The sequence below is a fragment of the Rutidosis leptorrhynchoides genome, chromosome 8 (genome assembly GCF_046630445.1).
Source record: "Rutidosis leptorrhynchoides isolate AG116_Rl617_1_P2 chromosome 8, CSIRO_AGI_Rlap_v1, whole genome shotgun sequence".
Lineage (NCBI taxonomy): Eukaryota > Viridiplantae > Streptophyta > Magnoliopsida > Asterales > Asteraceae > Rutidosis > Rutidosis leptorrhynchoides.
In genome coordinates, this window is record NC_092340.1 from 23,909,267 (window position 1) to 23,928,571 (window position 19,305).

General features: G+C 30.6%; 1 protein-coding gene across 1 annotated transcript; it reads left to right on the forward strand.

Moving 5' to 3' along the window:
- Positions 1-13,360: 13,360 nt before the first annotated feature.
- On the forward strand, positions 13,361-17,550 carry LOC139862831 (uncharacterized). The gene is made up of 7 exons (XM_071851463.1): positions 13,361-13,803; positions 14,587-15,178; positions 15,260-15,539; positions 15,625-15,732; positions 15,988-16,266; positions 16,944-17,087; positions 17,175-17,550. The coding sequence occupies exons 1-7, from the start codon at positions 13,515-13,517 to the stop codon at positions 17,352-17,354; spliced, it is 1,872 nt and encodes a 623-aa protein (XP_071707564.1). The 5' UTR covers positions 13,361-13,514; the 3' UTR covers positions 17,355-17,550.
- The last annotated feature ends 1,755 nt before the right edge of the window (positions 17,551-19,305 follow it).

Genomic DNA, 19,305 nt, shown 5'->3' on the forward strand with positions numbered 1-19,305 from the left:
ATCATCATTCTACATGACGTTCTACATCAGTTATCTTCGTTCGACATGGTGATTATGTAATCTCTAATGTTTTAGAGATTATTTATTCTAGTTCCAACTGAAAACTAAATGAGTTTAATATCATGTTAACTCATTAAATTCATGATTACATCTGAAGAAAATATATATGTATATATGTTTTCATAAAGATTGTAATTAAAAATTCTTTTGTACAAACTGTTAATAATAAAAATATTTTAACGGGTAGATAATACCCGAGGAATATTTAAATTTCACATTAATAAGTTACACTGTATATTCTTCGAATCTGATTCAACAGTTATTCACTATCCTATTTACAACCACCGGGATACTTATCCGTTCACCAAAGAATAATATTTTCATTCAAATTCAATTTCATATTTGGATTTTGACCTATCAGAATCCAACAAGTGGCATAATGAAGAAATAATGGACACAATAAAAATTGATTAGAAACAGACTAATTAACAATATTAAATTTTATCAAGAAACCACGCTAACAAAATCCTAGCTAACTGTTCCTAGCTAACTGTTAATTCCGTATTACATTTTATTTATCGCAATTTATTTATCGCAATTTATTAATTTATATTCTTGCAATTTTATTTATTGTCATTTAATTTCTGTTATTTACTTTACGCACTTTATTTATCGTCATTTAATTTATGTTATTTATTTTACGCACTTTAAATATCGGGACACGTATACAAGGTTTTGACATATCATATCGACACATCTATATATATTATTTGGAATCACCATAGACACTCTATATGCAGTAATGATCGAGTTCTCTATACAGGGTTGAGGTTGATTCTATAATAATATATATACTTTGAGTTGTGATCGAGTCTGAGACATGTACACGGGTCACGATACGTATTAATTAATTCAAATATTATATATTAAACTATATATGAATGATTGCACTGTCAACTATGGACTATCGACTGTGGACTAATAACATTGGACAATTAAAATGAATTAAAATATTGAATATAACATATGAAACTAAACAATTCTTCAAGTTTTCCACTTGATTTCGTCTTAAACCTCATTTGTATCTTCACGATTACATTCTGCGTTCAAACCTTTTATGATTCTTGAAAACACCTCAATCGATAGGATGAATCAACCGCACTTCATCTACGGAAGGAAAGATTTATGCATATAGTTATGCACCTGAGAAACTCTCGGCAATTGAGTAAAAGTTCAACACGTAGCCGCGTCAGATCCTTTGGCATTTATTAACAAAAACAACTTTGCGATCCCTTTTCAAAATTAGCCAATTTTGTCACAGCTCCAACAAGTCAACTTCGACTTTTCGTACGAAACAACCTTATTATAACGTTTATATATACGCGTGCTCTTTTATTGTTACCAAGTAACCTTTCATATTCCATCATATTACCATCAGCGTTTAATCATCTAAAAACACAATTCTCCTGAAACCACCTCGGATTAATAACCGATGATTCAGATATCATAGCATTAAATGCAGAGGAAACAGAAAAATGGTAGATGGTCTAAACTGACAAAAGTTTGATGATAAAGAAAGGAGTGTTAGGAACGCTCGATAGAAAATTGGGTATTGAAAAACAGATTGAGTTACCCATGAAGGAGACCAAGGACAAATACAAGGACCAAATCCTATATTAAAAGGATTCAGGTAATTCTGGATCCGTTGAAATCTTTAGAGAATATCTTGCTCCGAAGTCATGTTAAAATCTTGCAGAAAATCTTTCTCCATCAACCGTCGAACTTAGAAATTCCAAAATATCATCATCAATATCTTTGATATTTCTGAGGATATTTTCATAAATATTCTCGTCCGAAATTATATACCTCTTCATGCTTCCTGTGTATCAATATATTGGAAACATTCAATAGAAAATATAGTACCGAAAAGCAGATTATGCGAAACTATGAAGAAAGTCGTGGATAAATCACAAAGAATAAGTTTGACTTCAAAGAATTCAATGTCTGCTAAAGTCTATAGTGAATAACTTGCTCCTTACTCTAAACCCTTGCAGACAATAGTTTCTATCATCCTCTGATCTTAGATATTCTGAGATATTATCGAACCTTTCATTATAAATATCCTCCATATTTCTGGAGATATTTTTATAACTATTCTTATCTGAAATCATTAATCTTTTCGTGCTATCAGTATTACATCATATAGAAACTGTTAGTTTCTATATTCTGTAAATTTTCAAGCTTAAAATATGAATGTTATTGAAGTAATGATGGGAACTGATGCATGAGTTAGTATAATATAATGACACTTAATCAACGTGATTATATTACAGTAAGTCATGCTGAGTTTCTAAATAAAACGTGATGATTCACAGATTATAACGTCATCATGTGCCATGTTACATAACTCTTTCATCCTACTTAACTCCGTAACAAATCAAGAAAATGTATTCTTGATGGTTCTATCTTCCGTGATGTTGATAAATTTGAAAATCAAATCGTACTATCACGTTCCTTCATGCTTAGAACATTATAATCATTCGAAACTCTATATCTATAAATTCTGGACCATTATTCGCTTGACTTGAAGTCGGGAAGAGAAAACAAAAGCATAGAGCTTTGAAATATAAGGGAGAATATAAAGTCCGATAACAATACATAAATTACAAACCGTGTATATCAATGTTTATCGCAACATAAAGACACGGGAGAATTAAAAACATTATAATCCCGAGGGCGAAGTAGAAGAAAGCAGATTCCTCTGGTGAAAGTTGGAAAAGGAGAATGATTGTTGCGATAGTAAGGATGAGGACAAGGATCAGAACTGGATTAATCATTTTCAGAATCTTTTGGATGTATGAACTAAGAAAGAAAGTATAAGAATGGTGAGAATAATGGAAAGGAAGAGCTTAATTTATACTGGAAATATCAGACGTAGTAATCCGGGCAGATCACCGTATTTAATTAAAGAGATCTTAATTTCCATAAATCCCGAAGAATCAGATTTTATAGATCTTCAAGATTTTCTTTAAATCCCTTAAATTTCGGAATTCAACCAAGGCAATGTCAAAAGTTAAGACGCGCCTTATTTTCTAAATTCAAACATGACTACGTCAAAAGTTAAAAACAAATCTTTGTTTCTCATTTCATCCTTTTGTGAATAGCTTCATTCGCACTCTTCGAATAATCGAATTATTTTTATCCATATTACTCAATGATGATAAAACTCAAGTTATCAACTCATATTCGTCAGGAAAACATATTTATTGTTAGCTATGACGACCTCACTCAAATTTCGGGACGAAATTTATTTAACGGGTAGGTACTGTGATGACCCGGGAATTTCTGACCAAATTTAAACATAATCTTATATGATTCGACTCGATAAGCAAAGTCTATTAAACAGAGTCTCATTATGTTTGAACTATTTCATGATAACATTTGACCTTTAACTATTTCCGACGATTCACGAACCTTTAATTGTAACTAAGAATGTAAATATAAATAATTATATATAAAACTAATTATATTAGTATTAATGAACTATTAAGTAATTTTGTTATTATAAAAGATAACATTTAATAACTAAAGATTTTCATTTTGAATATATATAGTATATTGTATATAAATGATTCAAACATATTTTACCAACGTTATCAAAATATTAAATGTACAATGTTATACTTTGTAGTTAATTGTTTAATATACATAATTAATCATCTACTCAACATTTAAAACATGATTTTATATATATGGTAGTATACATATATACATAAATATAACTATATATATATGATTTTATACATAATTATTATATTATGTATATGTAGAAATTTATAATATATCTATGATGAAATAATGTACTATTTTAATAAATATATATAATACTTACATATATAAAACATTTATATTTTTCATAATTACATACATAAGTATAATATAATTAGTATGTAAATAAATATTATAATATATTAATATTAAAATGCATAAATATATAATATTCAGTATATGTTACAATACATATTACATAATTATTAAATATTACATAATAATAGATGATATTAATAAATTAAATTTAAATACAAATATAGTTGTTGTAGTAATGTTATTTGTATCATCAAATATCAATATTTGTATTCATAATATCACTTTATATCATATAAAGATGAAATTGGATGTATATATTAGATTATTATTACTAATATTATTATTATCGATAAAATATTAATATTATCATAATTAGTATGGTATTATTATTATTATTATTATTATCATTTTTACAATTATTATTATCATTAATATTATATTTATCATTATTATTAATTTTATTAATATTATTAGATATTAATAGTATTTTTATTATATATTATTATTATTAATTAAAAAAAAAACAGTAGGGATCTATATTATACGCGTGACCTCTGTATCCTTTATCTCTATTATTTTTTTTTGTTTCTTTCCTGCTCCCAACTCGTGAACCTGTGTTGACATTTTCTCCATTTTTATCAACCGATCTCTATTATTACAACATGATTATGTATAATTGCAAATCAAATAAAAAGGAAATCCAATGGGATTAAAAAGCACATCGATATTTTTTTTTCTTCTTCTCTGCACGCTCCAATTTTTTTTTCTCTTAATTCAATTTCGAATAAAGTTTCAAAATCTAAAAATGCAGAAAGGTTAGAAATCTTTCTTTGAATCTATTTGAAAAATCTCAACTCTCAAATCTTTATATCGATCTTGAATTTTGAAGTCAAATTTAGTTTAAAAAAAGTCAACAATTGTTCTTGAGACAAATTCGCGTTCGTGTATATGTTTCTGATCAAATTGACGATTCCAGTAGTTTTTATACATGTTTAGAAAACTATTTCGTGTTATAAACATTATCTATAATGTTATCTATTACGAAATCAATTTTTTTTTGTTCCAAGAACCGACACTGCAGTAGGCCTTTAGTATATTTTTTTTTATTTTAGAACCCAAATTATTTTTTTTTCTGTAATGTTTTGAAGCTTTAAAGGGAACCCCGATTTTGTTTTTTTTTTTTTGGTTATTGATGTTTTGTTGAATCCATGAGACTTGTGGAGAAGAAGAGGAATAGAAGAAAAACAGTTTATATATAAAATTTAAATTCGATATTAGTACAGAGAATCAGAGTTGGTGGGATGGTCGAGAGTGTTTGCGTGTGAGCATGTGGTCACGAGATCGAGTCCAGAGGACGGCAGTTTATTTTTTTTTTGAAACTCTTTTCATGTGAGGTAGTTTTCTTTTCTAATTTTATTATTGTTATTATATATTAATTATTATTAGTATTATTATTATTAGTGTGATTGTTTTGATTGTTATTGTTATTGTTATTATTAGTATCATACTTGTTATCATATTTGAAAGTATTATAGACATTACTATTATTATTATGATAGGTATTAATAATATTATTATTAGTAATAAACTTATCATTTTAGTATTTTAGCATCATTAGGATTATGATTATGATTATCATTATTATTATTATGAAGGAAATAAAAATATATTATTATCATCAATATTAGAATTTATACCGGTTTATAAATAATAGTATCATCAGTACATTTACAATTAATAATATCATATTTATCAGTATCATCATTAATATTTACTAGTATTATTATGATTATCATTTATCATTTTATAAATATTAGAACCCTTATTATTAACATAAGTATGGTATTAGTATTAATATTATTTTAGAGTTATTATTATTAGTATCATTAACAGTTATCATTTTCATTTTTTTTGCTATTAGTATTATCATTATTAATAAAATTATTATTATTATTAGTAAATCATTATTATCTAAATTATTATTTTAACAAATAAATCTTTTGTACACTATATATATACTTATGGTATATACTAGGATTGTATTAATAATTCACATAACAAACTAATAAAATTTCATAAATACAATACTAACCACAAATATATGTATATAAATATATTAATGTCACTATTTATATAAACGTAAATCATTATAGATATATATACATAAAATCGATATATATATATATAAAATATAACTTAAAATATAATATAAGTATACGTTTTAAAATAAACGTTAGAATAAATTCTACAAAACTATAATATATAAATAATACATATTAATAAATGAAATTTTGTAACTTACATTATACGTATTAATATATACACAATTGATATAGGTTCGTGAATCCGAGGCTAACCCTGCATTGTTCAATGACGTCATATATATTTTTACTACAAAATACAGTATCGTGAGTTTCATTTGCCTTTTTACCCTTTATATTTTCGGGCTGAGAATACATGCGCAACTTTTATAACTGTTTTACGAAATTGACACAAGTACGTGAAACTACATTCTATGATTGGATTATCGAAGTCGAATATGCCCCTTTTTATTAAGTCTGGTAATCTAAGAATTAGGGAACAGACACCCTAATTGACGCGAATCCTAAAGATAGATCTATCGGGCCCAACAAGCCCCATCCAAAGTACCGGATGTTTTAGTACTTCGAAATTTATATCATGTCCGAAGGAGGATCCCGGAATGATGGGGATATTCTTATATATGCATATTGTTAATGTCGGTTACCAGGTGTTCAATCCATATGAATGATATTTTTGTCTCTATGCATGGGACGTATGTTTATGAGAAATGGAAATCTGAAATCTTGTGGTCTATTAAAATGATGGAAACGATTGTTTAAGTTAAACTAATGAACTCACCAACCTTTTGGTTGACACTTTAAAGCATGTTTATTCTCAGGTACGAAAGAAATCTTCCGCTGTGTATTTGCTCATTTTATAGATATTACTTGGAGTCATTCATGGCATATTTCAAAAGACGTTGCATTCGAGTCGTCGAGTTCATCAAGATTATTATCAAGTCAATTATAGTTGGATATATTATGAAATGGTATGCATGCCTGTCAACTTTCGATGTAATGAAAGTTTGTCTTTTCAAAAACGAATGCAATGTTTGTAAAATGTATCATATAGAGGTCAAGTACCTCGCGATGTAATCAACTGTTGTGAATCGTTTATAATCGATATGGACTTCGTCCGGATGGATTAGGACGGGTCTTCACAAAAGTGGTGATAGTATGATCATGTAACATATACACATATCTTTATAATAGAATATAGTTGTCATGAATTGAAAGGAACAGAAATCGAATAATAATAATAATATATAATCTTAATGTTGAATGATGGAAAGGAACGGGCAACAAACCCACTAGTATGCACAGTGAATTCTTGAATAGTAATCAACATTAAAATAATGATATGAGGATAATAAACGTGCACTTAGTTAGCCGTCTCTTATTACGGACCAAATTCTGTACTCCGTTGCTAATCAGTGGCGGATAAAAGTATTTGAAAAAATCCCAAATTTTTTATATTAATTATATTTATTTATTTTGGTCATTATGGTATAAAAATTCGATCATTAATTTATTAAATAAAAATTACATCAACTGTCCCTCTCAATTCTGGGCAAAATATAGAAAGTTCTAAAATTTAATAAACAGCTCCTAAATACATTTTTAATAAGTTTATAATTTATAGAACTCATTTTCGGACCACCGTTTATTTTAAAATCATATAAGTTTGAATTTAGTTTGCTTAATATCAATCGGAACATCAAACGAGTATTACAATAATTTAATATTTATTTTTACTATACTTTATTTATATATAGTTATGTTGTAAATAATAATTATTTTAATATTCTATTTTTATTTTATTTTACATAATTGGTTTTAATAACAACAACATATAATGTTTCGAATTATATTTTCAATTATATATATATATATATATATATATATATATATATATATATATATATATATATATATATATATATATATATATATATATATATATATATATATATATATATATATATATTCTCACATAACTATTTACAAATATTGGTTCGTGAATCGTCGGGAATGGTCAAAGGTCAAATGCATTCATGAAAAATAGTTCAAACATTTTGGGACTCAGTTTAATAGACATTGCTTATCGCGTCAGAATCTTATAAAGATCAAGTTTAAATTTGGTCGGAAATTTCCGGGTCATCACAGAAAATATCAATCCCCTTAGCAAAATAGCTTGCATAATAATTTTCGGAGTTCAATAGGCTGGTGTGAATGTGTGATGTTAAGGATTAAATATAAAGTTTTATTATGACTAATTAGTTTGGTGCAATAACTTCCACATAATAAGGGAAATAATAATGATGAATTGGTCAACTACTCAATTAATAGTATCATTCCACTTATATAATGAATTTACATTTACATATACACTAACAGACAAAAGTTATGAACAGCACTATTCGCACGCTTTAATCACCAGTACACTGCGCAACAATGGTTGTACACCAATCACTGTTCACATGAACAGTACTTATTCGCACGCTTTAATCACTTGTACATCGCGCAACAATGATTGTACACCGGTCACTGTTCACGTGAACAGTACTGTTCACATTTACATATACACTAATAGACAAAAGTTATGAACAGCACTATTCGCACGCTTTAATCACCTGTACACCGCGCAACAATGGTTGTACACCGATCACTGTTCACATGAACAGTACTTATTCGCACACTTTAATCACTTGTACATCGCGCAACAATGATTGTACAAGGGTCACTGTTCACGTGAACAGTACTGTTCACGTGAATAGTACTGTTCACGTGAACATTGACCGGTGTACAACCATTGTTGCGCGATGTACAAGTGATTAAAGCGTGCGAATAAGTACTGTTCATGTGAACAGTGATCGGTGTACAACCATTGTTGCGCGGTGTACAGGTGATTAAATAGTACTGTTCACGTGAACAGTGACCGGTGTACAACCATTGTTGCGCAATGTACAAGTGATTAAAGCGTGCGAATAAGTACTGTTCATGTGAACAGTGATCGGGGTACAACCATTGTTGCGCGGTGCACAGGTGATTAAAGCGTGCGAATAGTGCTGTTCATAACTTTTGTCTATTAGTATATATGTAAAATAGTACTGTTCACGTGAATAGTGACCAGTTTACAACCATTGTTGCGCGGTGTACAAGTGAAACAGCACTATTCGTACGCTTTAATCACCTGTACACCGCACAACAATGGTTGTACACCGATCACTGTTCACATGAACAGTACTTATTCGCACGCTTTAATCACTTGTACACTGCGCAACAATGGTTGTAAACCGGTCATTGTTCACGTGAACAGTACTGTTTACGTTTAATCAATTGTACACCGTGCAACAATGGTTGTACACCGTTCACTATTCACGTGAACAGTACTATTCACGTTAACAGACTATTCACGTGAATAGTGACCGGTGTACAACCATTGTTGCGCGGTGTAAAAGTGATTAAAGCGTGCGAATAAGTACTGTTCATGTGAACAGTGACCGGTGTACAACCATTGTTGCGCGGTGTACAAGTGATTAAAGCGTGCGAATAGTACTATTCATAACTTTTGTCTATTCATAACGGTACTGTAGCATTTTTTTTTTTTTTTTTTTGTAACAGTTTTTTTCCCATTTTTTTATTTTTTGATTTCCTTTATATTTTTATTCACCCGAAACAAATATCTAATAGACAAAAAATATGAATAGTACCGATGGTTTCTTTATAATTAGCAGCAGCAAATATCTACTAGGCAAAAAATATGAATAGTACCGATTGTTTCCTTTATATTTTTCTCTACCCGTTGTAACAATTTTTTTTTTATTTTTTCTTTTTTGGTTTCCTTTATATTTTTCTCCACCCGCAGAGATGCACCTATATTGTTAATTTAAAATAACATTTAAATCTTTGACGGGTTATACCTTTTAGTTCGACTCGAGTTGCGCTTCAACGACATTATCGTTAAACTAAACGCAATAAAATACATTGAAAACCGAACTCCCGGCGCGAAGCGAGGGTAAACAACTAGTTTATACCGTTGGTGAAAATTGTATGTTGTAATGGACATGGTTTTTGTAGGTAGAAAAATTAGAAAGGAAAAAAAAAATGTCGGATGTGAAATTTATGATTTAGGATCAGTTTGTTTGTTTTTTCTTATTAAATCATGTTTGGACATATATAACGTTTGTTCATCACGAGTTATATGTAATTAATTACTGTTTGTATTACACGTTGCACCTCTTAAAAACATAAGAATAAACAAGTTTTATTGACCGAAAAAATATGAAGTCTTTTTAGTATTTAATTATTAATATTAATTATTAAGTTGAAAACAAGAGACCTTGTGGAGTTTATAAAACTAGCCTTCTAAAAGGTGTTTTATTATTGATTGTACGTCTAATCTCATAGATACCCGTTTATAATTGCAATTTGGAATACCTATTAGGAAACAAAATGTTTGAATTTCGAAATTCGTAACCGCAAAGCAAAAGAAACTTAGAGTATTTTATAAAAATAAAACTAAAAGAAAAAGGAATATTTATGAATATAAAGCATAAATAAATAGGCATAAATAATGCGGGTTAATAAGCAAAAAAGTGGAAATAAAGTGGTGGGGTGAAAAACTGAAAACATTAGACACCATTATGATGTGCGGTGGGCCGAATAATAAAGTTAATAATTAAAATTAATAATTTAACTCTCTTATGATGGTAACTTTTAATTTTAAATTTATTACCTTTTTCAATTTAATAATTTAACACCTCAAAACTGCTTGGTAATTATATCTGAGTACAAATTTACAACCATGAGTAATTAACACCTTTTAACATAAATAATAATGACTTTTATGATGGAATGAAATGAACTAATGAAGCAATGCCATTAGGCAGGCATTTTTATAAACACACGGATTAAATAATAAAAGGTATATTCTTTTTCATATTCGATTGAAAATAATGGTATTGTAATTTGACTTTACCTTTAATATTCGGTTGAATTGAATTCAATAACAAAACACCACGAGTAAGACATAAAAATACAAATGATTTCACAAACTTTTCAAATTAGGTTAAGTGGACGAAAATTATTGAAATTATTTTAATATGGATTATTTATATCAACTATTATTATTATTATTATTATTATTATTATTATTATTATTATTATTATTATTATTATTATTATTATTATTATTGACATTGACATTGTATGTATTAAGTGAATTCTTTGTAAAATAACTAAACAATTTTATAGATATGAAGTTGGTGTTCCTTTTAACAATTCCTTCTACATAATAATTGGTGATGGTGCAACAACTAGTTTTTGGAAGGATTTGTGGATAGACGCCAAAAGCTTGGAGCACAAGTTTAGAAGGCTATTCCGTTTTAAACAAATAAAGATGCAAAGGTTATTGATAGAGTGTCCGGGAATGGAGATGCATGCGCTACTGTTTGGCAATGGAGGGTGGCTCCCTTTGGGCGAGCAAAAGACTAATTAGACACTTTAACTAATCTGTTTAATGCTTATGTTTGCATTTCCAAGAATGCAGATGTTTGACATTGGTCTTTATATGGTCTTTTCTCCACCAAGTGTCTCACCAATATCTTGGAGGAAAAGGTTTTATTGGATGGTAGAGGTCAAATGAAGACTTTGAGAAACGCTCTCATCCTGAAGAATGTTGAAATATTTAATTGGAGGGCAATGAAAAGAAGATTCGAGTTAGATAAACGTGGTGTGGACCTTTATTCGATACGTTGCCCATTGTGTGATGATAGTGTGGAAACAAATGATCATTATTTGGTTCTTTGCAAATGTCGTTGGATATTTCGTCTCGAGTATATAAGTGGTGAGGTCTTGGAATCTATACTAACCTTAGCGTGGGCGAATCGTTTGTTGGAAATTGTAATCGTTATTTGTTGGAGCTCAGTTCAAGGATTTGGTAAGCGGTTGGATGGACGTGCGGATACTTAATTTCGAAGAACGGCAATTGCAAGATTTACTAAAACAAATGTTAGAATAGTCTTACGGCTCTTAATGATATTCAAGTCACTAGTTTCGAGTAGAAATCTAGAAGATCCAAAGATAGAAAAATTGAGTGGCACGATTGGCTCCTAAATCCTCAAGTGTATTTGTCTTAACTGCAGCGGTTTGCGACATTAAGCATGGATGCTCTCTCGACATTCTTGTTTCAGCTGCAAGTTCACGCTGCTCATCCTTTGGTTGTACTCTTTGGTAGCATATTTTCCTGTCTCTAGTGACTAGTTTGTTAGTTGTGATTCGTGTTTCAATTGTTTTGAGAGATCTTTCGTGTTTGGTTTTGTTGTAATACTCCTGTTGCACCTTCGTGTTTTAAATAAATATATCCTAATTTTTTTTCTTTCTGAAATATGTCAATTCTATATAATAAAAAAAAGTCGTAAAAAGTCATATTATTTGTTAAAACTGAATTAGATAAAATCATAAACAATCATAGCAACTGAAATTATTATTTTTCTACCAAATGAGCTTAATACCCGTTTAGTTAAAAAATTCTTAAAGTTTTGATACATATAATATAAAATAAAATTATGTATATAATTCTTACATATTTTACAATATAATCTTCTATTTTTATTAGTCAAATAACTTTTGTTTTAAGACTAAATGATCATTGGTCCAGCATTTCAATCATGACGTTTGAAGGTTGAATAAGAATTGACGAGATGAAAAAGGATCTATATGTTTGTGGTAAGTAGTGAAGTGTATGAGTATTTGTCTTTTAGGACAAATTTAAATTAAAATTAACTTTTTAAAGTTGTAGATAAACTTTCTTTCTATTTTTGAGTAAATAAAAACATACATATTACTATATTGGTATTTGGTATAATGGTATATATTATATATTATTACTGAGTATCTTCGTTTAACTATTTATTAGGGTGGGTAACTAACTAACATATTGTAAGAACGAAAAAAATATCAATTACGGACTACATTGTTTGTATCAATTGGATTTTTTTTTCCTTCTAATTTTTTTTTTTTTTTATAGCTAAAATAAAGATACTATTAAAATAAAAGGAAACTTCATCAATAGATGAAAGAATCCTAAACCAATACAAGAAAAGGAAAAAACTAAACGACGATAGGCTTGAAAGAGAGCAAACCAACATAGACAAATCTAAACAAACGCTAACTCAATACGATCTCAACTATGCCAAAAACAACACAATACAAAATAACCTATCAAAACACTAAAATCCAAGATTAAAACTGTCAAAATGATCAAAGCACAAAAACCACAAAAACAACCCCATAAGCCACAGACAGAAACTAAATATAGTTGTAAAAAGAGTCCAATTTTAATGAAACCCAACAAACCAACCTTTCTCTCTATTGCAGTCCTACTTTTTCAAACCCTTGAGAACCTTCTTTCACGAATCTACTTTCTGTTCCATAAATAATACAGTACTACCAGTATATTATAACCTCATTCAACCATAATAACATGAACAATTCATTTCCACCTCTCCATTCATTAATAATAATCACCTTTCATTCCCATTCTCATTCCCAATTCATTGTACAATGGAATCATCTGACATTGAATCCGTACTTGAATTCTTGAGAAAAAACCATCTTTCAATCTCTGAATCCGCACTCATTGATGATATCTTTGACAAATTTCAACTGGGTTCTTCTGATTTTCATAACCTTTTATTTCCAGTTGCCCCACCACCACTTCCACCTCTCAAGATTCCCGCCGGCCACCGTCCTCCGCCGCTGAAACCGCCGGAAGATCTTGAAACCTCCGATGTGTCTTCTGATCAAGAATTTATCAGCTTGGATTCTTCCACAACTGAGTTATGCTCATCAGGTATTCCTTAAAGTTGTTGACTTTATTTAATTTACATAACGTTGACTTAATTAATTAACAAGAAAACCAAGTCTTTACAATGATCATAAAAAAAGAACCTGCTTTGAGGGGTATTAAACTTGGGGATTGATTTGTTTCAAATGTTGATAGTTTATACATTAAGTTATGGTTTATGTTATTTGTTAATTGGGTAATTTTTGTTTAGATTATGCTTGACTACCCTTTTAAGATTTAGGACCACAAGCTATCTTGTTTGTCCTTATATAGTCTTTAATTTATATTCTTTAACTTTAGGATTCTTGTTTATTTTTTTACTTTAAATTTAAATAAATACAAGTGTCATTAGAGTAACAAAGCTATCTTGATTACCTAGAAAATAGGAAGAAGATTCTTGTTGAAAACTTCGTATTCCAAATTTGGCTGACAAACAGTTTAAATTCTTACTTCATGAAGTTTATAGGTCTTGACTTTATGGTCAGGCTGATTATATTTAGGATCCCAAATTAGTATAAACATACTCAAATTCAACTAAAACAAGGGTAATTACTGAATCCACTTGAAGGGTACTAGTAGCAATACTAAAGCTTCAAACTTTTTGAAATTTAGATGATAAGATCATTAATATTGAATTCAGTAATTGATTTTGTTTGACTGCAATGGTTCAAATGTATCTCTAATTTTTACTGATAACTACTTTTGAGAACAAACTTAGGGATATTAGTACGTGTCCTTTAGAACAATATTGTTGGTTATTGATTATTTTGATAGTTTTGTTTTGTGAAGAATTTACAAATCCATACGGGATCCGGACTTTGAGAGGGGCGGCTAGCTCACATGGTTCATCGGAGAGGTTATCTCAATTTGGTACAGCTCGTGATTACCATGAATTCGACATGCAAAATGACATAAATTGGTATAAAGAGAAAGATGAAGATTATGCTATGCCATCTTGTTTTGACCAGTTAGATCCTTTCGCTGGTCCAAGTGAGGATAAGTTTGTAACAACTTTAGATAAAGAGAATCAAAGTGAGAATCTTGAATTTGTTTTTGATCCTATATTAGACCCGTTAGAAAAAGCTAATCGTCTTGATAAAGTGTGGCCTACTGCTTTATATAACTCTTTAAAAGGAATCGATTTAAATGATCTTCATGATATCAAAGAGAATATTAATAGTTGTGATGACGACCGTGTTGAGGATTCTAAAAGAACCCTCGACTTGTTCGAGAAAGATCTTGACTTTGACCTAAATAGAGACTACAATGCTGCTAAAGTTGAAGAATGTGATGCCCCTGCCACTAATGAGGAATCTTTAATGAATTCAAACGAAGATGAATATGAAGTGTTTGAATTAAGAATTATACACAGGAAAAACAGGTTCGTTGACATTTCGTTTAAAAATGGTTAACATGCATTGTTAATTGTTATTTAAATGTACTGACTTCGTTAAATTTGTAGGACTGGTTTTGAAGAAAATAAGGATCTACCGATAGTTTTAAACAGTGTGATTGGTTCTCGATACGTTGTTACAGAGTATCTCGGTTCAGCTGCATTTAGTAAAGTCGTTCAGGCACGTGATCTCCAAACGGGGATTGATGTTTGTTTAAAAATTATAAAGAACGAAAAGGATTTTTTTGACCAAAGTTTAGATGAAATCAAGCTTTTAAAGCTTGTAAATAAGCATGATCCTGAAGACGAGTGGCATATTTTGCGGCTTTATGATTATTTCTATTTTCACGTAAGCAATTACATAAAATTTGATGGTTGATGCAGTCAGCTTTTTGTTTCGGTTAAAAATTAAGAAGTTTTTTGAATTTTTGCAGGAGCACCTCATCATTGTTAGTGAACTACTACGCGCCAACTTATATGAATTTCAAAAGTTCAATAAAGAATCTGGTGGGGACCCTTATTTCACAATGACTAGGCTACAGGTTCGTCTATTTGCTATAATTTGTGCAGAGATGGCAAATGAGCGGGTCAGGCGGGTTGAATATGGGTCAAATAGTATAATTTATAATTAGGTATTCTTTAATAAAGCAAGTGGAGTTTTAAATATTTGAAAATATCTTTGAGGACTTTCAACTCATTTACAATATAGGTAAGTTTTGAAATTTGATCCATCTGACCCATTTAAACCATATACAATCGTTTTACTGATTGTGAAATGTTGACGTGTTAAAAATCAGGTGATAACGAGACGATGTTTGGAAGCTTTGGATTACTTGAATGAATTGGGAATTATTCATTGTGATCTAAAGCCTGAAAATATTCTTATCAAAAGCTACAGCAGATGTGAGATAAAGGTTATCGATCTTGGAAGCAGTTGCTTTAAAAACGACAAATTGTCACTATATGTGCAATCTCGGTCTTATAGGGCTCCAGAAGTCATCCTCGGTCTTCCGTATGACCAAAAAGTTGACATTTGGTCGCTTGGTTGCATTTTGGCCGAACTATCTTCCGGTGATGTATGTCCTTTATTAAAAAGCTTCAATCTTTCAATTCTAACAATGTTTCTAACTAGGCCCGCGCATTGCTGCGAGAAATGGTTTTGCTCTATACCTTAAAACAAAAAATAAATAAAAAATGTTGATGGCATGCTGACATCAGCATCAACGAAAAGGGAAATTTACATTTACATTTACAATAAGTATATCAGCGGACAAGTAGGAATAGTACCCGGCTGACGTCATGCTGACGTTATCATGGCGTCAGCAAATTCGTCCTGTAGTTTTTTTTTTTTTTTTTTTTTTTTTTTGAATTTTGGGGTTGTTGACTTTGTTTTAAAAATGTATTATTTCCGTATAGCAGGATTGGGCCATGGCCCAATATGGCCTAATTACTAGTTATCAAAATAGGGTTGGAAACAGCCAGTGAGTATTCCTGATGGCTGCGTACACTAGAGTATGGGGTCGGATTACTCGCCCTTCCCGGGTAACTCGAACAGGGAACACCTTACAACTTACTAGTTATCAAAATACCCCCATTAATGAACAGTATCAAACGGTACTGCTCATTGGTTAAAACGACACTGAGCTTGGCAATTATTTATAATTTATAATATATTTATAATATATGTTTTTTTTTTTTTTTTTTTTTTTTTTTTTTTTTTTTTACTTGTGAGTTGTATTTGAATTCCAAATAGGTTCTATTTCCAAATGAGGAAGTCGTGTTCTTACTTGCACGAGTGATTGGAATGCTTGGGCCGATTGATACGGATATGCTAATAAGGGGTCAAGAAACGGACAAGTATTTCACGGATGAGTTTGATCTATATTACATAAACAAGGTTCTTTCTTGCTAAATCACTACAAAAAGATCTGAAGTTGCAAAACTTTCTGTATTGATTCATAGATGTTTGTTTTGATGCATCCAGGATACAAACCAAGTGGAATACTTAACCTCACAAGAAACATCGTTGGAGGAACAGGTTCAAGTTTCTGATACATTATTCATTGATTTCATTACAAGCTTACTAGAGATTAACCCACGAAGGCGGCCAACTGCCAGAGAGGCTTTAACACATCGGTGGCTCTCGTTTCCCTATGAGACGTGAGCTTGTAAATTCATTTTTTTGGAATTATATTATGGGTTTGTGTTTGTTGCCGCGTTATTCGGACTCTTTATCAGTTTATTGATTATTAGATGAGAGCAAGGTTTAACGGTGCATAGGGAGTATGATAATTTCTGTTTTGTAGATGTAAATTCTTACAGTCACATACATACACAATCCATAAATATTCTACAGTAAATGCCAGTTATGTCTTTGGTATGGTTGCAAATGGATTTAGTAATCACTTAAACCAACTTATATCGTTAAAAAGGTTAAATATTTAACAGTAAGTATGGACACTTTCACGTGGGTAGATGGTTATTGATGGAGGTTACTCTTTTCACGTGATCATGAAGGATACATCTAAACTTACATGACAGATACTTCAAAACTTATTTGTTTTGATTTTTGTGATAAAATAAATATTCTGAGTAACAATTGTAGACGATCTTGGACCTTAGATTAAACGTTGTATCTAGATTAAAGGCGGAAAACAATAACCTAGAGTGAATCGAATACTAGTTTCACTTTGGGATCAATCTAACCAATGAAATATTGATAGAATCGACGCCTAGATGAGTGTATTCGGTTGGGGTATGGTCTGGGACAATGATCACAGCAATAAACGACGGCTAGATGGTGTAGGGTGTGTAACATAACAATGATACCCAAAACCCGTATTTATATATAATCACAGTGACCATCGGCCGGTGGTCTGGGACCTACGGCCGATGGTGATAGTCCCTCGACCGATGGTCTCTACCATCGGTCGATGGTCTGAGCAGCCAACCAAACTGCTCGAACCATTTCACGTCATTATATTAAATAATCCAAACACAATGTATTAATGACGTAGTCCTTACACGACTGAAATAGAAAATACAATACGAATAGAACTTATTACAAAATAGAACTCGGGATTATGCACCAACAAACTCCCCCTAAGACCTAGTTCTATATCAAAAATCTTCAGTCGTCATTCAATTCATTCGTACGGATCGATCACCATATTGTTCAAGTAACACAGCTTAGCTACTTTCACATACTGTTCAGCCTGCACCTTATTCTCGCGTCGATAGAGCATACGATTATAATACAACGTAAAAATATCAGCCTCGGTACAGTTTCGCAACTAAATTGGATCCAATACACGAATGCATTCAATATCATTCTCATTCATCTTATCACGCACAATCACAGCTTCTTCTGAACGATCATCATAAAACCACCATCTGAACCTCTGACTCCAATTTTGCGGCAGCTTCCTCAACGGTACCTTCTTCATAGTCTTTGCCCGCTTGTACTTTACAATTCTTCGAGATTCACCAGTTCTAGGATTAACTTTGTAACTAATCCTAGGAAACTGTGGCCTAAAACCTTCCCAATTCGGAGAATTAAAAGCAATTCGGATCTTCTTCACCAGTAATGAAGATCGATCGTTCATTCCACAATACAACACCCTTAACCTGGCAATCTGCATTAGCTCAAAGTACGGTAGTGACTTGAATTCGTGTCCATGTTTAAAGTAATCAACACCAAATTCTCGTTTAACCGCAAACATGTTGAATTCCTCAATATAAGCCCAGGCTAAAATTCTTCCTTTTGCACTCTTTCTCAGATTCATCATCTTCAAATACTTCGGTTCAAGCTTCGGCTTCTCACAATACTTTCTAATTCTCAGAATATGTGATGACCCGAAAATTTTTGACTTATTTAAACCAATTCTCTATACGATTTATTATTTTAACACGCTAAACAAAGTCTGTTAGATTGAGTCTCAAAATTTTAGAACTGTTTCATATATACAATTACCTTTGATTACTCTCGACGATTCATGAACAATTATATGTATGTATATATATATGTACAAGTAAAAAACGACTTTCCTACAGTAAAACCCTATTTGCTACAGTAAACACTATGAGCCTAGGTCTGCTGGTTCTGAGAGATCACA